The following is a 25,316-nucleotide window of genomic DNA, read 5'->3' on the forward strand; positions in this document are numbered from 1 at the left end:
GTTATGCCTCGAGGCAGCATTGGACATGCCCTAGCTTTGTCAGCAGTTCTACCTGACCTGTACCTAGGCGGCATCAAACGTATTCCGGTAGTTCAGTCTTCTATGCCTCGGGGCAGCATTGGACATGCCCTAGCTTTGTCAGCAGTTCTACCTGACCTGTACCTAGGCGGCATCAAACGTATTCCGGTAGTTCAGTCTTCTATGCCTCGGGGCAGCATTGGACATGCCCTAGCTTTGTCAGCAGTTCTACCTGACCTGTACCTAGGCGGCATCAAACGTATTCCGGTAGTTCAGTCTTCTATGCCTCGGGGCAGCATTGGACATGCCCTAGCTTTGTCAGCAGTTCTACCTGATGTACCTATCATCAACCGTACTTCGGTAGTTTAGTATTTCATGCCTTGAGGCGGCATTGGACATGCCCTAGCTTTGTCAGCAGTTCTACCTGACCTGTATCTTGGAATGCATTAACCGTATTCCGGTAGTTCAGTCTGTTATGCCTCGGGGCAGCATTGGACATGCCCTAGCTTTGTCAGCAGTTCTACCTGACCTGTATCTAGAAGGCATTAACCGTATTCCGGTAGTTCAGTCTGTTATGCCTCGAGGCAGCATTGGACATGCCCTAGCTTTGATAGCAGTTCTACCTGACCTGTACCTAGGCGGCATCAAACCGTACTTCCGGTAGTTTAGTATTTCATGCCTTGAGGCGGCATTGGACATGCCCTAGCTTTGTCAGCAGTTCTACCTGACCTGTATCTTGGAAGGCATTAACCGTATTCCGGTAGTTCAGTCTGTTATGCCTCGAGGCAGCATTGGACATACCCTAGCTTTGATAGCAGTTCTACCTGATATCTATCATCAACCGTACTTCGGTAGTTTAGTATTTCATGCCTTGAGGCAGCATTGGACATGCCCTAGCTTTGTCAGCAGTTCTACCTGATATCTATCATCAACCGTACTTCGGTAGTATAGTATTTCATGCCTTGAGGCGGCATTGGACATGCCCTAGCTTTGTCAGTAGTTCCAACTGATCCGTATCATCAACCATACTCCGGTAGTTCAGTTTTTTTATCCCACGAGGTGGTATTGAAATCTGATGGTACTCCCGACAGTCACGCTTTCCTGGCTCAACATAATAATTTAATACGTTCAATTTTTCTAATATCTCCTCTCAATTTAAAACCGCAATATGTGTTCAGAGTTGGATATTGCTTTATATAGCATATAAAAGATATTTATTATGATTTTTTTAAATCTATGTTCACCACTGTTTTAAACTGACATAACTTTCTTATTATTATGTAGGTTGTAAAACGTATTAATAGATAACAATATTGCTCATAAAAGACTATATTGAAGTATGACACGTGCGAATTGATTAAATGTCCATTTTCGCATGAAACTGACGAAGAGACGTGAAGTGAAATCCGAAACGTCGTACACGACTGAACAAACAGCGGCAGACTCGTAAACAGTTGCACAGCTGCGACCGGTCGGTCGTACAGGCGAGTCGCGGTCGGAACAGATATGCCAATTAAAAGTGTATCGATTTCGGTTGGCTCAATAAAAGATGTTTTAAAGGGCGAGTGAGTGACGTCCAATAAGCAATGAGCCGTGAATAATGGCCCCGGTTAACAAGGGGCCTTTCTAATTGCCAGACTCCAATTTACGGTCGCGAACGGAGCCGAACCGGCCAAATCCCGGCTTTGCGTCTACGGGTTCGGCTTTAAAAATAAATTGATTCATACAGATCCGGGGTAATTAAGTCATTGTAGCAATTTCATCTGGTCTGATATACGGCCGTAATTGGACTCGGGGGATCCTACCCCGCTCCGCCAATTGTGTCTTCGACTACCAATTTCAATTTATAATTGGCTTCACATATAATTGTGAGTGCGGTGTAGGGTCTACAGTGTACATTGTTACCCTCCATGTGATTGGCCCGTTCTAATTGGCCCCGGATCCGTTTTATAATCCGTCCGTATTGTCTCATTGCATTTACAGCGTCATCGTCAAATCTTCAATAACGTCGTTACTTGCACTGAAACTGTCTTAATATTGATCGTGTACGATTTAAACTAGTAATCATTTAAAACGGAATGTGTTTTTTACTAAAGCAAGTATTTTAATTTCTAATCTTAAAACTTAGAGCGCTAAACTATTATATAGTGCGGACTGGAGATAATTCACACGCTCTTGATAGATATATTTTAACGTGCCAAGAATATATTTTTTGAATACGAATTATAAATACTGTACAGGAATTTTTATTCGATATAAAATACTTTTGGTTCATTTTGTAACGGTACATTATTTATATTATCTATATTGCCTTCAACAGTATGTGCGTTTTATGGTTTAACCTAATTATTTTAAACTTGTAAAAATTAAGAATTATTATCATACGTCTTTTACAGTATTTAATAACATAAAATCCATATAATATTTTTATATGAATTTCACGGCACTTTTATAGTTGTAAACAATTGTTTTCTTTACTTCAACAACGTTTAATAAATAATAAGATAAGTATATCCTATAAACTGTAGCCCTACATTACAGTATAGATTTCCTTCTTGTTTCTTTGGGGTCCTGTCCTGAGTATGAGTATAACTGTCCTGAGTAGTTAAGCGTCGGATGCTGATATATAACGTGTTAAGTTAGTGAATAAAAATTCAAAATTCATGGTAAGATTTAAAACCCAGAGATTATAAAACCAGATTAAAAGAACATTGTCCCAACTCGCGGCTAAATAAATACAAGCCCTCTTTCTCCCAGCATCTTATTGATAACAGTAACGACAAGGGGGAAATTAACGACAATTTAGAAATTTTACATAAATGCAAGAAAGGCCATTTACACGTTACTCTCGAAGAATATGAAATATATAAACATTACAAACATCAATATATAAATATTGGAATGTGTTAAACGAGAAACTTCAGCTTAGCTCGCATTGTATCTCTGACAGTATACCTTATCTACAGCTGATAAACCAACCGACAAGAACGCACAAGGAGTGCAGTGACTTAGCAGCTGCACACTTCGACCTCTACTGTCTGCCCGGTCGACCGTGTGTGGCCTACCGTCCATATGTCGTGTGTGTGTTTTTTGTGTTGTTTCTACTTTGTGTTATTTAAAATCTATAATCGTTGACAACCCAATTTGAGGCAATTAAAAAAATTTAATCACCCGATGATGAAACGTTTGTTTCGAAACGTGTAGTGAACATCTATACAATATTTTGGAACTGTTTGACAAGGTATTATAGTACCATATTTTTTTGAATAAAATTGTTGTTAATCGGATTGCAATTCCAAATACTAATAACATGACTGTCACAATAATACTGAAATTGCATTACTTATCCTAAATATAGATTGTCTGACTCACTCTAAATACTGATAAGATTAACTGTCATTATTAATACTAACAGACTGTCTTTTCTTGTGGCCATCATATGGCACAAAAACCATTGCGTTTCGAGGTTATACCCACCTCCCTTGTAAAACCCACAATGCCACGCAAAAACACGCACAAAAAACTTTGCTACAAGCTTAACTACATCTGGCAACCAAAATTATAGGTAACGATCCTTCACCACACAACTGAAATTCTGACTAATAGTCTACAATATTTGATTTGGTCTTGGTTTGTTAAATGATACTACTACATTAACATCGGAACCATCGAAACTGGTGACTATGGTTACAAGTGAAGCACTACTGTTATACCCGTGACGCGGACACTCCGTACCCCATACAGACTCCGTGTGGTGACTGAGGGAGGGGGGTGGTAGTGAGTGGAATTAGGTAATTAGTTAAATCGCGAACATTAATTTAATCCGGGTAATGTAAGTGAAATAGAATGAATGCGCCGTGGCCGCGGTGTCGAGATAAGTGTAATTTATGTGTTAGCCCGCATGCAACACTACCGCCATGCACTTACCTTTCCTACACACTTACCGGTAGATCGATACGGGCCTACTCCTCACTTTATCGTTTCCTTGAATTTTCATTCACCCTATTTAAGACGAACTGAGAAATGCCCACTTACCAATACGTTTTAGGTACGAGTATTGTTTATATTGACCACCGTGCGATACGAGTACGAGAAATTAATAATAAAAACCTATTTTAACGAAATGATATCATAACTGCGAAATTTGGCTCGTTTAAAGAGTCAAGGAACGCCTTATTTTACCAGGCTGAGTTTGGACTAATGAGCCCTCTCCCAACAATTAACATGGGGACTAACGGTTTTAAGGTCACTTCCGAACCACCACCAACGGCCGGGCAGGCGAGCTGCTTGCAAGAGCAGAACCGCAGCGGTCAACCATCCAACCAGCAGCCACGCTCGACTTTCCTTGATTAGGTATCTTGCGATAACCCCTGTACCCGCTACACTGCGCCATTGGTGTAGGGCCTACATAGCTCTCAGGATCACTTTAGGATAATTAATTCTTCAGGGGTTCTACCGATGCCACTCCTCAGCGTAAGGATCGTGCAGTGGTCTGGAAGAACCTCGTAAAACAATAGTAGCCCTGAGTCATAGCCTAGATACAAATAGTTCAGAAGGATATAGAAAGGGCGATATTAAAGGATATCAACCCTTTGCCTTCCTTAACCCTTTCCATAGCCCCTGAATTTCAAATGTGACTAAGTTCAGCACTTGCTGTACTGATGGTGAACATCTTGAAATTCTCTCCCATAAACTCTACTTCCACTGCCAGTATAGGTAGCTTATGCAAAATCTTTAATCCCAATTCAAAAGGCATAGTTCTGTTACTTGCTATCATTGGAGTCTTGAAAGATCCTCATCCCTTAACCCACGAAATTAAACAAAGTATGCCTAATTGTAAAATTTAATAGTATTGCAGTTTTATCCATATACTGAAGCCTGATTATGGGATGAATGTACTAAAGTGGGAAAAACGTCAAGTCAATTTATAAAAATACCTTTTCTAAACGATTATGTTCATTTTTATTTGAAGATAGCACAAACATACATTACATGCATAATGTTAAAATCTCTTTATGGGTTAAGTTAGGTTGATTGGGATGGGTTATTGGGTGGTTATGAATCACATTGATACGTTGAACTTTAATCTCCTTGTCCCATGATGCATTTCATTTGTGCACAACACAAATCATAAACTATGTCACCAAATATGTAAGGAACTTTACAATGTCAAAGCCTGGAGAGCAGGCGGACCCAGGGAGTCACGGGTAGAGATCTCCCGTAGTTAATACTGACGCTCCTTGGTAGTCTGTTGCAAATAATGAATGTACCACTGAAAGGGGATCACAGTACAACTGATATAAAAGCGCACGATTCTAAGGATATTTTGAATACTGAAAGAAACTTATTTAGATCACATTATGCAATGTCAAAGAAAATTATAATTTGTTAACAGGCAGCATAAATTGAAAGAACGTAACGGTACAGAAATTATAAGAATTTGAATACAGACATTCGCGATCGACTGAAAAAGCGAATTCCTTGTACAGGGAAATGCGATATTACATTGACCAAAGCCACGCCAATTTATCGGTTCCACGTAACACCCTGTACTGGCTGCCAATTATCAAGAGATCGCGCCTGACTCGGCAGATAACGGTCTGAGGAGCGACGCTTGCCACAGCGTTCCGTTCGGTTTTTCTCACCATTCAACGTAATCGTCTTTGGCGCCTCAAAGCCCCTTCAATATTTGCCCACAAACATCACGCCGCAAAAATAAATCAAAATCGGTAGTTTGTGAAGTGTGCGCCGCCCCCCCCTCCTCGCCCCGCCCGTCTTCATATGGAAATCCCTCAAACGAGGCAAACAGTGAGAACGGGCACTTGATTGCCCCCCTCCCGCCCCTCGACCCACCCCCGATCCCCTCATTTAAGCCGCTCCGACAGTGCTGTGTTTGAAGACGCCTTATTACATCTCCTTTTCTCGCCCGCTGTACGGACCATCAATTTAGTCCGTGTTTACTTAAAGCGATTTGCCATATCAAAGGCGGACAAACAATCGTTTAGCGTGTTTACTTTATTCTAACAACTTTTGCTCCCCAAAAGACCGTTCGTTGCCGGTCGGTTCGTAAAGGGCTTTCGTACTGTGGTTAGCGGGTTGCGACTTTCCTGGAGCAGCCTTTACATCTCGGGTGGATTTAGTAGGGGAATTAGAAAATTATAACATAGTGTCTACAGTTTGAGCGTACGAGAAATACCATCAAATACCGAATATAGAAGGCAGAAAATAACGTACAAAACATTGCAACTCAAATGAAATATTTCCGGGTGTTAAATGTCACCAATTAAAGTGTTCACATTGGCTCTTTATACAAACAACTAAAAATAGTATACGGTATGATAAAACTTTTTTCCCAAGTCGAAAACATTGTGAAATTAGAAATGTTCGGGAATAAAATAAGATGCTTGATCTATAAGTAATATAAAAACTGAAGTATTTTGAAGTTATATTAACATTTAGGAGAATAACGTCAGTCTTTTTTTTTGATATTACGGAGATGCAGAGTTAGGTTTTACAAACAAGTTAACGTAACGTGTCCGAGCCAACAACTTTGACGTCAAATTGACTTAGCCAGTGGCCCGCGGGAGATCGCAGGCTTTTGACAGATTACCAGTCAAATCGCCTGACCCGAGGTCTTAACCCGGTTAGGGCGCGAGAGGACGGGACCAAAGGGTCAGAAGGGTGTTACACAGGACGTGTCAAAAACAGGTTAATTGTCCACTAATTAAGAAGCAAAGACAAGTCAGAGATCAAACGGCCGGCAGAGTGATTGGACGCCGGTGTTCCCTCAAACACGCCAAAAGGATTACCGTTTTTCCAAAATGCGAGACGAGAATTTAATCAACACCCGGCCGCCCCGTCCCGTCCCGTCGCCTTGCGGTGCCCCAATCAAGCGTTGGCCGCGCCAATCACGCTTTCATGTCCGGAATTTGATTGACTTTGCGAACGAAAGTGGTGTTAGAGTGACGAGGTTAGGATCCGATCATCTCGCTGATTGGCGCGAAACTTTCCATTCTCTGTCTCTTCTCCGGCTCAACTTCTATGGAACGATTTCATTCTAGGTCGTATCATTAAAAAATCTTCTGTTCACATTATTTCGATTTAATATTTTCCCATCGTGCCCGCTCCTACAATCTTCAGCCGCTAAAATTGTTTTAATGTTATATATAACGTATTTGGTAAAATCAAATTTTTATTAAAACACAGCGAATGTTGATAGTTAATTTTATATTAGGTATTATTTTGTTACAAATTTACACGTGTTTCTATTTGCAGTCAACGGCCGCGGAAGACACGGCGACAACACGCTGCTGACGACGGGCCCAGCGGATACGGTGTGTTTTCAATTAATTTGGCCACCCCTCAAAGTGACAACTAGCACAAAGGAAAACACCATTACGGATATCGGCAGTTTTCCCTCCTTGGCTAACGTCAACATAGGTAAAGCCGGCGGCCACTGTTTACGCGCCGAAATTGCTTTTCCCACAGCTAATTGATCGGAGCTTATTATATAATAAATGATAAGGGAGGATAGAGCGGGGGGTCGGGGGGGGGTGGCCGCGGGGCTACAACCCTATAGTCTCTATTAATTAACCTAACTTATTAACGCGCTAATTAAATGTGGTCGGAGATGCGCGCTGCACAGCGTGTGCGGTATGTGCCTAATGAGGAGCATGTGTCTCTTACCGTCTCAGACGCCTAATTATTCGGTCGCTTCTCTCGATTTCCTGTCGTTTCGCAGTCGGCCCCGCCGCGACCAGACCTCTGAGACACTAATGATCCTCTAAATATACACTTATGATCTAATCTCGCCGTGCGATTCTAGATTCGGCGCACGGCAATTAGTTGGCGGGGCAATCAATTTCCTGTGACATTAGTTAACAAGGAACAATAATACAGCAACAATGCCATTTAACTTCTGCAAGATGGGGCTCGGCCAAATATATTTACGTTTGATTATTCAACGCATGTTATCTTAATTTTAGGCAAACTCGAGCGGTGTTATAACTAATTATTTTCCGGTTCAAAACACGGCGAAACATTACTATCATAATTGCAATCTTAAAATATTTCAGCCTCGTTGTGGTGAGCCAAATTATGTTAGGCCAAAACAGAACATTGGCCATTGTTTGATCGCACATGTTTGCTCTAATATAATTTAGCTCTCCAAAGGGAGCCCAAGATTTTAATTGTGATAGCAATTTTTCGGCGTGGGATTGAACAGAAAAACTTTGAAAACAATCAATATATGTTTAACTATTGAGTCTCCTAGTCAAACATGCATTATACAACTGTTCACTGTACAAATAAAAAATTTCAAGTTCAATCTGGGTACGTGTTTCTTGAAGACGATTTGCAAATTAAGCCTCTTGTCTCTATGGAAATCAACTAAGCGATGTCTTGAACGGATTCCTCGTATTTCTTGTCGATTTACAACCTAATTACTAACAACATTCGTATGGCACTCACATATAACAGTTACAATGGTTGGAACATTAATTACTGGTGAACAATGCCGGTTACAAACGGTAATACAAGAAAACACGACCTAAATATGTACAGTAGAGGTCGTAAACTGTACAGAAGAAATACGGGCCCAATACGGGCCACATTCCTCCTCGTAGTTTACGGCCTTGCCGGCAGGAATTCATGTGAGTACCGAGGTAAAAATTGGGACTCGGGGGTCAGGATCGTAAAAAAGCGCGAAGAAGTAGGCCAGTTCGGGGTCAGATAGCGTCGACTGCCAGGACCATATGTCTGCGACACATCGACCTCGGTTACTACGACATTCGATAGTATATTGTACAAATACTTAGTGTTAGACGCGATAAAACTAGAGGTTATTCCGCGTCAGACCAGGAAACATAAAGCCGTTACACGCGCTGAAGTACCAAACATCACATTATAGCCGAAGACTTTCTTTGGGCGAGCACAAGAAACGACGGGTCTAAATAGATCACCGGACGTATTACACACTACACCTGGGATATGTGATATATTCTGGACAATATAATAAGTTTAATTATGATAAGAACGATTTTCAAAATTATATTAAATTATAAATGTGGACCAAAATATCGAAGCAATCTAATATGAAATAAAGAAACGGAGTTCAACAACATTTAGAATAGCGATATCATACGATACTTTGAAAGGGTTCTCCACAATCGCTACATGTAGAAATGTCAATGGTAAATCGATAAAAAATAATTAAATTTTAGATCTATCAATTGACAGAATGTACTTGCTGATAATATGTAAAATTAGCACCAATATGTACACCAGCCGAGAAAATAATAGTAACAAACAACACTGGTGTAAATAAACAAGATCCATATAATCGTAAAATTATAGACCTTTAGTTAACAATTAATATCTTGTTAACAATTTTACAACTAAAAATTATTGACGAACGCGTTAAATTAGTAACATTAAAAAACACTCGACTTCAATTTAAAACTAACATAAATATACCTAACACTTTACTTCCTTCGATTTAAAAACACCAGTACCTCAAACGCATTTAAATTTAAATCCGTTCTGATTTAACAGCCTATATTCTTGGTTCCAGCCCCAAGAAGCAATGGTGATTTTCAATCGATGTTATACTTTGAAGAATTCCATAAAATACAAACCGACAGAATAACATGTATTACACTTTGTTATTCTGATACGAGAAATAATAGTAAGATCGTAGTACGGTAGTATTTCTAGGATATTGTACGTGATACATTTTAATATACAACTACATAATTAGCTAACAACTTACTCACATAAAAAAATCAAATGATGGAATAGGAATTTGTTGAGCATTTTGTTTGAGTTTCATTCGTTCATAACATATGCAGACGACATGGACAAGTGACATTTTGAAAATAAAATAAACTTCCTTAAATTACCTTAATGAGTCTTAAGCATATAATTTATCACAGACTTATTGTAAATTTAATTGAGATACATTAGAAGCATGTACAAAAAACAAAGTGCTGGAAGATACTAACACGTAGAATCCAACAATGCCGTTTCCAATGCTGGCCTTCTCCCGCCGAACGACGCGCTATCTACGGGCTGATCACATTAAACAAAGCACTTACAAAACAAGGCGGCCGATTAAGAAAATGAAATCACGACTAGTTAGTGGGGGGATCGTAAAATTAAAGGAGCGGCGTTGTGTTGCGGGGGGAGGGGGTTGGTGAGAGGAGGGGGAGAAAGTGCTCATTACGGCCAGGTACCAGGTCGGCAATAATTGGCATATAACTTTATTGCGGGTTCGCTAACAACCTTCCGCCGTTGGTTTATAGTAAACAAATACAATAAACTACGGCCCATTACCTCGCCATCTCCTCTCTATTACATTGTTCCAACTGGTAACGCCGCAGTCCGTCATCTGCCTTCAAACAATCCTAATGAGTGGGGAAGAAGTAAAGGTGGAAACGCTGCACGTTACATACATGCACTATGATGTCATTTTTACATTTAATCTATCCTCATATACACGCCACTGATTCACTTTGCTAAAACCATTTCTTCAATTAGAACAAACTTGGACAATAATGTAAAATTAGGACCAATGAATGACCATAGGAAACTACGGCCCATTACCTCGCCATCTCCTCTCTATTACATTGTTCCAACTGGTAACGCCGCAGTCCGTCGTCTGCCTTCAAACAATCCTAATGAGTGGGGAAGAAGTAAAGGTGGAAACGCTGCACGTTACATACATGCACTATGATGTCATTTTTACATTTAATCTATCCTCATATTCACGCCACTGGTTCACTTTGCTAAAACCATTTCTTAAATTAGAACAAACTTGGACAAAAATGTAAAATTAGGACCAATGAATGACCATAGGAAACTACGGCCCATTACCTCGCCATCTCCTCTCTATTACATTGTTCCAACTGGTTAACGCCGCAGTCCGTCATCTGCTTTCAAACAATTCCAATCAGTGGGGAAGAAGTAAAGGTGGAAACTTCAGGAAAATAAAAGATCCCTTAGAGAATATCCTATATATTTTGAATATACATGAATCATTAAAAAGCACATCCAAAATCTTCAGAAATTTGGCCAAATTTATACTTTTCCAATTGTGTTAATGAAAATAGTTGACCTAATTATCAAGCCCACATTCCCTATGTTTCAATTAACGTTACGGTGACTATAAAAACCTCCCAACACTATCTACCTTCACTTCGGCAAGGAAACAAAATTTGTGAGGCAGCAGCATAAAAAGCAGAGACGAACTGTCAGTCGACTTCGACAAAATCATATTTCCTCAAGACAATCAAATCGTTGAGTGACGTTCATCTGGTGACGATATTAGTCCCGTCTCCCTTCCCTTCTGCGTTCGCGGTGTACAAGCCCACATCTGAGTTCAACTTGGATACTGAAACAAAGGCTGGACACAATTGCAGTAATCGACTTGATCTTAAAACCACCAACGTCTTTATTTATCAATGTTATTTGGCTAAAGCATAATGCTATCCACTTCAGAACTAACTAAATTCAAATTTACAGTACATCATATTTATAGTACATCATCCGTTGGAAAGTAAGTTAAAGATGATTACCCTTTTTTATCTTATCTGAAAGTACGTTGCCCATTAAAAATGTTATTGTTCGTCAATAAATTTATACATGGATGTTAGTCCCTTTTAAAGTATTATCTGGGCACAATTGCAGTAATCGACAAGATGGTTGGTCATAAAACCACAAACCTTTTTATCAATATTATTTGGCTAAAACAAAATGCCATCTACTGCAAAACTGACTAAATTCAAGTTTACAGTTGGAGATACATTGAGGGTAGTACAACATGTGTTTGAAAGTAAGTTGAAGATTATTACCTTTTTTACTGTGTCTGAAAGATACCTTGCGCATTAAAAATGTTGTATTCCGTCAATACATAATTAATAAATGATTGTGGAATCCCTTAAAGTGCCATCTTTGAACGTTCTTTGGGAAGAGCCATTCTTTAATTGGTCAATAGCAGATGAGATTAATAAATATAAATTTAAATACTGTGTACAATTAATTTTGGTGCCCACAAAGGCTAACCCTCGCCAATCAACCTTCATGAAGACCATTTTTATGTGTCGAGGAAGCCTACAGGCGCTTCGGACTGGTGCGTTGTTGGAAGCAAGTGAAGTGACTGACACTTAGGAAATATGGGCAATTCTCGAGGGATTTGTTTACTAAGCGCCGGTGTGACGGCAGCTAGTCACGGGAACAGTTTCGCGCCTCCCGTTCTTATCGCCTAGAGTTCTCTCGGCCGCGGGATCGATCCCGGCCCTGGCCGAGGAGATCGACAACATGCGACGGCCACTTCCTGCCGCCGCCACCACCCCCTCACTTCCTATGCAAATACCAGTGTTCCAGTGTTAACTAACGACAGAATATGTGTCGGTACCTTGCCAACACCTGACCGGTATTAGGAAATCGAACAATTAATGATGTGGAAGAATTGTAATTGTTAATATCGTTTTGGCAGATGCTGCGTTGTTGTATGAATCAACGCGTGTGATTTTTAAAACAGAAATAACAATGTGAAAATATTCTTTACAATATTGTAATCCTTTCCACTATTAAAGTTTAAAATCTTTTTAGTTAGGGCCGACTGTACTGGACAATGTTAAACCTCACGAACCTTTACGGCCTTATGTTTAGTCGTAGAATAATTACTTATTTGAGATATTTCATGTTGAATAAATAACGCCTTTTAATTTTTTTCTAGTACTTTATTGTTAAAGTATACAAGAACTAATTAAAAGTTATTGGATTCTTACTAATTATATCTTTAAATGAGACATACCGCATAACAAACTCTCCAATAAACAATAACGACGTAAAATTGCCAGAAGTTTAACATTGTTCTTAAGGAGAAATCTTACGGTTATAGCCAGCTCACGTATATACTGGTTAAAAGAATGAAATTTGAATTGTTTTAAATACACTCGCTTGATTAATTACATTGCGTATTACATTAATACTAACCGAATTATTTTATCTCAAATATGACATACAAAACAATATTAAAACGTGGAATGCGCTCGTTACCATTCCAACGCTAAAAACACGGAATGAAGTCTCAGTGGCGCGACAACTCGCAAAGTTCTGAAGCGATCGGGAACTGAAAGAAATACCGACAGTAGCTCGCGCTGGCTACAGTCGCCGCGTGTTTAACAAAGCACAAAAGAGTCGGGCGGAAAACGAATCGCTTACTTGTGTAAACCGGAAAATCCGAATAAAATAACGATTGTCGCCGGCGGCAGCCGTCCTTTGTCTCATCAAAGCACCTGGCTGGATGAGTCTCGTATTGGCCTAATATCCCGCGCGCCGCAGCGGCCTCGCGTAATGATCCAGAGGTGCGCTGTGCGGTGTGGCACGCGCATAACGAGATGAGCCCAATTTGTTGAGGTATCGGTAAACGTCCCCGCCCGGCCCGCCGGCCCACCCCGTCTCACATCCGACAAAACTATTCCAATTTGTGTGGGCTAACAACGACTCCACTTCGCACCCGCGCCTTGCTGATAACTCTCTCTCTCTCTCTCTCATCGCGAGAGAAACTCTCCTTACTGTTGTCGACGGCTTTTCTGGTATTACAAGTAAGGTGAGCTCGGTTCAGGAGTCAAAAATATAAAAATGACAACAGATTAGCAATGCATTATTGCAATTAATCGAAAACGATCATTTACTACGGCGGCAAAATTATGAATTTGTTGAACGAAGTGACAATTTTATCCTTAAGCATGGCCAAATAGGAAAAATTCTGTAATAAAAAATGTTAGTCGTTGTAAACCACTATAAGAATTTCCAGCGACGAAAACAAAATAAATAGTATATTTCTTTAAATTCAACAAACTTAATCATTTTAATAACGTATATAGATGACTTGTTAAGAAAAAAAATTATATATATACACAATGTATATATATATATATCGTATGCATATACATATATATGTATATATATTCCTATATACTCTGTAACTAAACAGATAAAACAATTTTATTACAATTTAGGAAATTATCTGGATAATGACGTAATGCTTTATTAGGAAATTAAGCTTTCGTGTCCCGTTTTGGTTACGTCATCAAGATCACATGTATTTTTCTACCTAATTCATGAAAATATTGGAAAAACTTTAAATGGCATTGAAATGTTTTAAATATATATATATATATATATATATATATATATATATATATATATACATTGTAATATATATTACGTATATTATTGTTATATTATATTATTGTATATATATATAAAAATGTATGTATTCAATTTAGATAGTGTTATTCGTCAAGTAATATTAAAAATATTTCAATATCTTTTAAACTTTTTTCTATATTTTCATGAATCTAGGTAGAAAAATACATGTGATGACGTAACTAAAACGGACATCAAAGCTTAATGCATTACATTATCCCGATACTTCCTTAAATTGTAATTATATTGTTTTATATGTTTAGTTACAGAAAGAAACTACCATGCAGTCATAAAATGTAATAAACGTAACAAATAAAAATTATAAATTTGTCGTAACTATTTTACGGATTTCAAATCGAGTTCATTTAATGAAGGATTCCATAGTAGTTAATACGAATGTTTCTTTGTTTAAAGTTGACCGTGGATTATTTGACAACTTCTCTCATTAATAAATAAATTATTTTAGAAACACCTTAAAGTATTATAAAACCACGGTAGATCTAAGGAGGCAATTGGTATTCACAAGGTTCCTCACTAACGTACAACTGCCAAAGATGAATTTAAATCCTAAAATTTCCAATTACGAATGGAAAACATCGAATGTGACGAGATTCATGCATAAAACCATCGAATGTGACGAGATTCATGCATAAAACCATCGAATGTGAAGATTCATGCATAAAACCATCGAATGTGACGACATTTATGCATAAAACCATCGAATGTGACGAGATTCATGCATAAAACCATCGAATGTGACGAGATTCATGCATAAAACCATCGAATGTGACGAGATTCATGCATAAAACCGTCCACATTACAGCACATCTATCTGCGGCAGCTAGCCTCTCGCCCTCCGCTACCGATTGTTCATTTCACTTCTATGTCCATGTGCATGCAGCTGTTGCCTTACAAGCTGGAAAAAGGTCGAGGGCTTGTACGAGTAAGTGTTCCAATAAAATGTTATTTAGTATCGAACATCAATTACAGCAATTGAAGAACAGTGAACGTTCAGTTTGCTTCCTTTAGTTATACTTTGCAAGCACATAGAAAAGTTCCACGCAAGGTCGTAGTTAAGTAAGATGTGTGTCCAAGTTTTCCTCCCGTTAGTGTTCACAAAATACATTATATTTCAGCTAGATGAAATTAGAAAAATTTAATATTTAGAAATATATTAATAATACAGATTTTCTGATATAGTATAATTTTAATTTCACTGGTAAATAATCTACATTAAATCTTATTCCTTTGTGATTATGATCAAATCAATAATGAATCTTACTACACTTAGAATAATAGATTTTACCAGAGGTAAACAATACTCGCGGACAAAGACGTAACAAAAGTTAGTTTCTGAACTCTGCCTATCTCACTCGATGGATGAAAAGAAAGGAATCCTTTTTGCAGTAAATAAAGAACTTAATGGAAGAACAAAATCATTACGAAAAGAAATGAAGTTAATAACAACTCCAGCTAACATAATAAAGAGTTGATTTTTAATCAATGATATGGAAACGCGTTTTACTGCAATTATTGTATAAAATATGCATTCAACCTGAACAGCTCCCAGAAGAGGACATCGCGACTCCACCCTTCCCCTCCCCAGCTACAGCGTGATACATATTTCTGGCTACATCCTTATGGCTCCACAGCAACATAACCTAACTATGCCTGAAGGAAGCAGATGAAGACGTAGAGCGCTGTATCTGCGACTATTTAAACTCGTCACAACGACACTCGACGGCGAGTGACAAAGTGGCCTCACTTCCCTATTCATTATGCCGGCCGAGCCACTCCTACTTCAGCCACTTTGTCACCACTCCGCGATTGTGCTTGTCGGCCTCATCTTACACAACCTCTGCGGTAAAGTATCTTACACTAACTCTGCCAATCTTCCTGTCATTCATGTTTACAACCTAATTTGTGAAACACATCCATTATGGATTTCCTATACTTTAGTACAGGGTTAATTTTACAATAAAATAATAATAAGAAAAGAAATATAATCAATCAGATGTTGTCTAGATTATGCGTTAAAGCGCGGAAAGGTATATGAAGATACAGGCAATGTGGAACAACGGTTGTGGTTGTGGACTCGGGTGGATTACGCGATAAAGCGCGGGAGGGCAGGTGAAGATAGCAAGCAGGCAATGTGGAACAACGGTTGTTGTTAATTCTGAAACAGCTGATGAGTGACTCGGGTGGATTACGCGATAAAGCGCGGGAGGGCAGGTGAAGATAGTAGGCAATGTGGAACAACGGTTGCAGTTAATTCTGAAACAGCTGATGAGTGACTCGGGTGGATTACGCGATAAAGCGCGGGAGGGCAGGTGAAGATAGCAAGCAGGCAATGTGGAACAACGGTTGTTGTTAATTCTGAAACAGCTGATGAGTGACTCGGGTGGATTACGCGATAAAGCGCGGGAGGGCAGGTGAAGATAGTAGGCAATGTGGAACAACGGTTGCAGTTAATTCACAACGACCGCCGGTTAATGAAAGAAAATTGTTTAGAGGCAAGAAGTAAAACATTTACTTTTGCCTTAATTGGAATCAAGCCAAGTTACAGCTTCTACATTCCGTAATTTAATTTGGTTCAGCAGCGAGAACACCTTTGAGTTTTATTCTTCAAATTACCGGAGGAAATTAAGTTTGCCTCTCGGCGCGTCTGGCCCGAGCGATCGGCATCTGGCGGCATTTTTGTTCCCGGGACGGTAATTATGTTAATCTCCATTTGCACGTATTTGAATAGCGAAGCGGCCCGTGTCCCGCACCAGCGCTGTTAAATGCCGATTGTCGTAATTCAATATTCAGTCGCGGCGCGCGCCCCCGGCGCTTCCTTTACACCTTGCGCCCTCTTGGCGGCGCTTCCTAATTTTGATAAAGGCGTTTTGGTATCTCATCTATTGATCATGACATGGAAGTCAATGTCAAAATTTAAGTATTTTAATTTAGATGGACAGTTTATGAAATTACAAGATACATTAATTATATCATAGTAAGCGGCTCGTGAATAACGTGATTAAAACGCATTTGTCAATGACAAATATTGTACATTATTTTTAAATTTACAAAATAAGAATCAAAGGAGAAGAGCAATAAGTTCTTGTCCTTAATCCACGAGGATCCTCTGACAGAGTGGCGGATGCGGTAAAAAGCAGAGTAAGACATAATTCACGCTAGCCCGTAAGAATAGACGAGGGCCGTTAACAGACGATAAAATTAGCATGAAGGTGTAGTTAAGCAATGCGGGGAGAGGGGCGGGGGTTGATTAAGAGGCCTAGAGGTTTATTATTTACGATAACTCCGCACCTGTAATACGATTTGTTGTACAAAGTGGAGATTACAGTTTGACGTGCCTTTGTAGTCCGAGACAGGGCAGGCCGCTCTCTGCTGGCCGGCAAGTTCTGCACCTCGGGCTAATCTTGTGTTTTATCACTGGCCCTGGCACCGGCTTCAAAGGCCGCTAACTAGGTTCTGGCGTGGCTTGCGCCCACAACGAGTTTGTCAGAGTTACGCTAAGTCCCGGCCAGAGTTCGGATCGCTGAAGGGCTCGTGTTTGCCAGTTTGCCGGTGTCTCTGCTGCAGACGTAACCCGCTTGGGAAGTTCCAGTTCTGTAACGCTTCTTACTGCAGTCGACACCCAACAAATACAGCAGGCACAAAGAAGTTTGGAATCAGTTTCAGAGTTAGGAAGGCAAGGGCATTGAGCGACCAAAGTGTAAATGATGAATGTACTGACTGGAATGCAAATCCTGATCCTCAAGAATCAGCAGTACCACCGACCTTCAATTATGAAAAATTACATTTTAAGTATAAATGCAGATAAATGCCTTTGGGCACGGGCCGTTTTTTGCAACTTTGAGATTATGCTGTTGATAAGCCAATATCGCATATCTCGTCCATTACTTCCAGCCCAAACTTAGACATATTTTTGTCGATATGGTTGGGTAAAGTCATCGAATAATAATTAGTGAAAATCTTAATAATTGAGCTTTTGACTTTACACTAAAAACTTCATTTCTACAAACGCAAGATCGTGTTTATTCATGCACACCCACGGAATTTGGTAGAGCGTTAGCGAAGCCTATTACTCAGGGCTGAAAAAAACCTCTGTTCTGTTTGGTTGTATGCCAGTCTCTTAGCAGACTAACTTGAAAAAAAAAAAAATTAACACAGGCTGTTAAACAATTTGGTATGAATCAGTAAGCAACAAAACGAATCAATTTTTCACTACCAGATCTGAGATTTACAGTTTAAACATTGCGATAAATCGAAGGCAAACCCATAGCGAAGGGTTGGGTTCGTGTCGTGGCGGTAACCTTCTATGGTAGAACCGTTCCCCTACAATTTGGTGTAATGGCCCGCGCACAACAATATACACGGTACGAGCAACCATTGTTTTTCGTCTTTAACATTTGCCCGCGTCTCACTTATTCATACATGTTGTCCGTATCCGGGACATTATTTGTGTAAATTATAGCGGAGGGTTGAACTCGCCCCGAGTTACGATGACAGGAGGGTTGCAATTATTGCCACGCAAAGCTCGCGTGCAGGCCCGCAACCCCCGACCCCCGCCCATCGGCCCTCAACCCCGGCAGCGTTCTTTATCTCTGATAGGCCCAATAAAATATACAGGCGTACGTGTCATCGGCAATAATGTCGTCTTCCACGATTCATCCCTGACACTGTGCATGCTCTACTTGGCTGTAGTGCCGGTAGTTGCACGTGCGTCATTTGCATGCAAAGGGCATTGATCAAACTTTAGAGAATTCCTCGTGTAAAATTAGAAGGACATTAGGGTTTTATTTCGGAATGCCATGTCTAGGCGACCGTTTACAAACCCGTCTCTTTATAGATTTGACCCAGATAAGACTCGAGCACACGTCGTATATTCATGTACATATTGTGTTTGTATGGGATTTCACTATGGAGGGCCTCTGATACAAATTCACCGATGTTTTCCATATTATAGAAGTTTCAGCGACCATTCATACATTGAGCAACATATGAATGTACTGAAATTGGATACAAGTATGAACTTTAAAATGGCAGCTGTATATGATATACTAAATTTCGCTGTCGCACCACTCCATAACAGAAATAACTCCAACTTCTCAGAAGATGTAGTACTTACACACAACCACTACTAGCCAATGGATCTGATAAATTTATAAAAGGGGAATCCCATAAACTCATTAAAATAGATTACTTTAAATAATTGTTTCTTTAACGAAATACTCTTGAAGGAATGCTCAGCCTACGACTAATGTCGAGTTCTTGTTGGCAATAATACGAATACTTCTCCAGATACACCATCAAACAGGCTGTTAACGGTTTGTCCGTACAGAGCCTTTAACTATTCAGCTAGCCGTCATTATGGGGCCAGTTGTTAACAAGTAAATACCGTGGTAGAGGGGAGTAAAACAACGTTAGCAGAACGCCACTAATAATGTAGCGAACACCGGGTAGTCCACGTAGTTGTGGTTACTGACTGACGATGTGTAGTGTGGTCAGGACTGATAGACTCGTCCAACACTTTACACCTCGTGTTACTTGTGGCTTCTTCGTAACACTTTGCTAATGTCTCTACTGAAGATATTCCCTGCAACCACATCATCAGCGGACATCAGGAGGATAGTAGTCCACGTAGTTGTGGTTACTGACTAACGATGTGTAGTGTGGTCAGGACTGATAGACTCGTCCAACACTTTACACCTCGTGTTACTTGTGGCTCTTCGTAACACTTTGCTAATGTCTCTACTGAAGATATTCCCTGCAACCACATCATCAGCGGACATCAGTAGGATAGTAGTCCACGTAGTTGTGGTTACTGACTAACGATGTGTAGTGTGGTCAGGACTGATAGACTCGTCCAACACTTTACACCTCGTGTTACTTGTGGCTCTTCGTAACACTTTGCTAATGTCTCTACTGAAGATATTCCCTGCAACCACATCATCAGCGGACATCAGGAGGATAGTAGTCCACGTAGTTGTGGTTACTGACTGACGATGTGTAGTGTGGTCAGGACTGATAGACTCGTCCAACACTTTACACCTCGTGTTACTTGTGGCTCTTCGTAACACTTTGCTAATGTCTCTACTGAAGATATTCCCTGCAACCACATCATCAGCGGACATCAGGAGGATAGTAGTCCACGTAGTTGTGGTTACTGACTGACGATGTGTAGTGTGGTCAGGACTGATAGACTCGTCCAACACTTTACACCTCGTGTTACTTGTGGCTCCTCGTAACACTTTGCTAATGTCTCTACTGAAGATATTCCCTGCAACCACATCATCAGCGGACATCAGGAGGATAGTAGTCCACGTAGTTGTGGTTACTGACTGACGATGTGTAGTGTGGTCAGGACTGATAGACTCGTCCAACACTTTACACCTCGTGTTACTTGTGGCTTTTTGTAACACTTTGCTAATGTCTCTACTGAAGATATTCCCTGCAACCACATCATCAGCGGACATCAGGAGGATAGTAGTCCACGTAGTTGTGGTTACTGACTAACGATGTGTAATGTGGTCAGGACTGATAGACTCGTCCAACAATTTACACCTCGTGTTACTTGTGGCTCTTCGTAACACTTTGCTAATGTCTCTACTGAAGATATTCCCTGCAACCACATCATCAGCGGACATCAGGAGGATAGTAATCCACGTAGTTGTGGTTACTGACTAACGATGTGTAATGTGGTCAGGACTGATAGACTCGTCCAACACTTTACACCTCGTGTTACTTGTGGCTCTTCGTAACACTTTGCTAATGTCTCTACTGAAGATATTCCCTGCAACCACATCATCAGCGGACATCAGGAGGATAGTAGTCCACGTAGTTGTGGTTACTGACTAACGATGTGTAATGAGATCAGGACTGATAGACTCGTCCAACACTTTACACCTCGTGTACTGCCAATGGCGCAGTGTAGTGGGTACGGCGGTTATCGCAAGATAACCAGATCAAGCAACGCCGAGCGTGGCTGCTGCTTGGACAGGTGACCGCTGAGCGATCCTGTCCTTGCAAGCGGCCCGCCTGCCCGGCCATTGGTGGTGGTTCGGAAGTCACCTTTAAGCCGTTGGTCCCCAGGTTAAGTGTTAGAGAGGGCTTCTTAGCCCTAACTTCGCCTGGTAAAATAAGACATTCTTTACTTTACTTTTTTACTTGTGGCTCTTCATAACACTTTGCTAATGTCTCTACTGAAGATATTCCCTGCAACCACATCATCAGCGGACATCAGGAGGATAGTAGTCCACGTAGTTGTGGTTACTGACTGACGATGTGTAATGTGGTCAGGACTGATAGACTCGTCCAACACTTTACACCACGTGTTACTTGTGGCTCTTCGTAACACTTTGCTAATGTCTCTACTGAAGATATTCCCTGCAACCACATCATCAGCGGACATCAGTAGGATAGTAGTCCACGTAGTTGTGGTTACTGACTAACGATGTGTAGTGTGGTCAGGACTGATAGACTCGTCCAACACTTTACACCTCGTGTTACTTGTGGCTCTTCGTAACACTTTGCTAATGTTTCTACGGAAGATTTGTCCTGTAACCACATCATCAGCGGACATCACGAGGATAGTAGTCCACGTAGATGTGGTTACTGACTGAACGATATTTTGATTTCTAACTGTCATTATTGACAGGTTTGTATCTTCTATGTAGTAAGTCTGTGACCAAAATAACAGAGTTTGTTACAACTTTCTGTTAAAGATAATATCTGAAGATTAAAAAGTAATACACTAATAGTAATCGCATTATTTTCGTTTCGCATGTATTAACTTAAATTTCTATTTACATATTAACGTATTATAGGATGTTAACTTTTTTAATATTAACATTTACAACAAAGTAGGAACAATCCACTGATACAGTTGTAATATATTAACATTTAATTGTTGAAACCAGCTTTAAAAATACTGCATTGTATTTATTTTGAAGAAAGCATCATGCCTGCATGCCTGTTAATGCTTTAATAGGCATTTTCATATTCCTTTTCCTTTGAACCAGACGTACAGTAGCCACCTTATCCCCCTTCGTCACCCTGCCGAGTGATCTAGGCTAAGCCACTGCACGTCTCACGTCTCCCGGCAGTCAGTCAATCAGTCTAATAGAAAATCCTGTTTCCCGGGCCGACAAACACTACGAGAATACACTTTCCCGTCTCCGGGAGAACCGAACTCTGCCCTAACGAACCGAGAGCGGATCACCCGGAGCGAAAATGTGTCGACTGTTTGGCCGATCGCTAATGCAGGTAAACCCTGCCAAGTGCTTCTGATTGTAGATGTCACGACGTCAAATCGAGTTTCACCCCCGCCCCCCGACCACTCCCTCCCTCCCCACGACGTCTCTGCATGAATCAGACGTAACAAAGCAATATTTGAATAGCGATTTTACCGCTTCGCATTTAACCGTATAACACTGATTGGTCCAGATTCCGGCTGCGCTGCCAATCACAATTGTAGGTCATGTCTTTTACTTCTCCCGCCCGGTTTATTGGCCCGTTCGGCGACGGGATTCAATTCATGACCCACGGTTTACTACGGGCTGAGGCGCTGTGCTTATCGCGCGCGGGAATGGCCCTCTTCAAATCAATTCAGACGTTAGTAAATTGTTTCCTTTTTGGGATTACTGTTTAAAAATAATGCTTTCTTGGACCATTACGAATTTTAGGAGGTAATTAATTTGTAATAACATTTTGAAATGCCTGGCAAAAACTAAAAATTAGTATTGCAAAAATGTGTGACCCTCTAGTGATATATAACAATTAATTTTGTTTATTTGAACTTATGAAATAACTCGTTACAAATAAAAGGCTTAAACTAACATAGTGAACAAAACAAATATATCTAATACATTCAGTGAAAAATGTAAAAGTATATGTGCAAATTTTTAATGGCTATAAATTGAAATTTATATATTGGAAAAATTACGCTGACCCTTGAATAGAAAGGGATCAGTGAAACTTTTTCGTTTGGATTGAGTAAAACAGTTTAAAATTTACGACTGATTTAAAACTTGAAGTTTTAAGTTAATGTGTTTAAACATTATTATTCGCATGTAGCCAGCCAAGAACATGTATATAATGTTTACAATGTAATTATAATCAATGATCTAAGGTACCTTTGTTACGTAGACTAAAGTCATGACCAATAATTAGTACGTAATTTGTTGTGATGTAATAACATTTATACCAGGAACAGAAGTTATAGAGCATTCAATTTTACCGGCTCTGACAGAAATGAATTTCTTGTTTACCAGGGTTAGAAATTGTGAAACTTGCTACATATTGGTAAATATTACATGCTACTAGTTGTGTAGGTTTAAACTCCAAATACCGCATGTATCGAGCCACCATGACGCTGATTTGGATGCGTTAGAACTCGTGATTCAGAAAAGCATAAAATATAATTCTTTGGTATATATTAGGTACTGATTAATGGGTAGGTTTCAAGTCGAAATTATAAAGGTACCGAGTCAGCAAAATGTAACTTTCGTAAATAGAGGAGCTATCTTTGAGGCTGAATAAGGTTTTAGCAATAGCCCTTAAGAATTTCCAAGTGATTTAAGTTTGTAATGCTGAGATTAAACAAATATTTTTCTAATTTAATGCTTTTATGGTCCAAGCGAACATCAATCATCGCTCTGAACTAAACATTGACAGGATGCCTGCGTGCAAAGTTACCTGATGTAGTCCGCCTTGCAGAGGATCATGTTGGCCTTGGTGAAGCAGGAGGTGCCTAGGTCCGCTAGCAGGGCTCCACAGCAGGAACACTTGAGGCAGCTGTTGTGCCAGTATCTGTCCAGGGCGTGAAGTAGAAACCTCTCCACGATCTTGCCGCCACAGCCCGCGCACACCTTCACACTGCCACAGTTCTGGTTGTTGTTGTTGTTATTGTTGTTGTTGTTGTTCATGTGGTGGTGGTGATGGTGGTGGAGCGGATGGTGGGGCGGCTGGAAGGCGGGGTGGGGGTGGTGGTGCTCGTGGTGGGCCGGGTGGGGTAGCACGTGGCCGTGACCGTTGCTCTGACCACCGTGGTAGCTGCTGTTGTCCGGTGGGGGCGAGTGCGGAGAGCTCAGCTCCGTGTAGGGGTGGTAGTGGGGGTTCATCGTCGTCGTGGCGGCCAGCTTGACTATCTGGAACACACAACGTGTGTGATTAGCACAGGAGTGACAAAAATATACGATACAGTATATTACTACTACTTGTTTGAGTGGAACCACAACAAAAGTTATTGATATTCGTGTATATAAACCAATCTTGAACGGTTACAAATAGCGACTGCAGAGAAGATAGTTGTGAGGAATCAAAATTAAAAACTCCATTTAGCGGATACAGTTTTTGTATAATGTACATGAAAAATGGCGAAAGTGGAAAATTCATCGCCCCAAAAGAAAGAAAACTATAAGAATCGGTTGAAAACAAGAAACCTCACTTGTGAATAATACACTGTCCTGAAAAATGCTTGTCCTAATGTAAAGGTAAGCCGTCGAAAGTCAACAAAGACACACACACTAACTCGCGGTAACAGTGTTACTCATATAACATATAATTAAAACCTTATAATGACATACGAATAGGATTGAACGGAAAGAAAAATATCATCAAAGTAGAATCTGTATTACAAATGAGTAATTGAGAGCAAAGTGCAGCTGAGGAACGTAGAATCACGCTGAATCATGTGCAACGTTACGTACGATTTAAGAAAATGATCGTCTTTATCTAGGAGACATAAGTACTATTAAACCGTAAAACACTCAAAAAGTTAAGAATAAGGGAATAAAAGGAACACAAAGATATTTGCTGTGTCAGATTGTAGCAATGGCACTACACTTCCTACCACTGAGAGTTACAAATAATGTACAGTACTAACTACAAAGATGCGTACAGCCTTGTAATAGCTGAACAAATTGGCGAATTTTATCTGCTGAGGTTGGATAATGTGTCTGATGAATGTAACTGGAAATTATGTAGAACGTACGTGGTAAAATTGTGTAATGTATCTGGTAAAATTTATGAATTTACCATTGAAAGCTGGTGAGTGTATCTGGTAATATTTCTAACAA

General features: G+C 40.1%; 1 protein-coding gene across 6 annotated transcripts in view; it reads right to left on the reverse strand.

Moving 5' to 3' along the window:
* LOC124365038 (LIM domain transcription factor LMO4.1) overlaps positions 1-25,316 on the reverse strand; it is a 388,133-nt gene that overhangs the window by 73,290 nt on the left and 289,527 nt on the right. For 5 of the 6 annotated variants that reach the window (XM_046820931.1, XM_046820934.1, XM_046820929.1 and 2 more), the window contains one exon: positions 23,935-24,386. In XM_046820931.1, coding sequence (XP_046676887.1) covers positions 23,935-24,359 — 425 coding nt within the window. In that variant the 5' untranslated portion in view covers positions 24,360-24,386. Of the gene's footprint in view, positions 1-23,934; positions 24,389-25,316 lie in introns of all 6 variants that reach the window. The other variant, XM_046820930.1, reaches the window with a different exon arrangement.

This window comes from Homalodisca vitripennis, chromosome 6 (assembly GCF_021130785.1).
Source record: "Homalodisca vitripennis isolate AUS2020 chromosome 6, UT_GWSS_2.1, whole genome shotgun sequence".
Lineage (NCBI taxonomy): Eukaryota > Metazoa > Arthropoda > Insecta > Hemiptera > Cicadellidae > Homalodisca > Homalodisca vitripennis.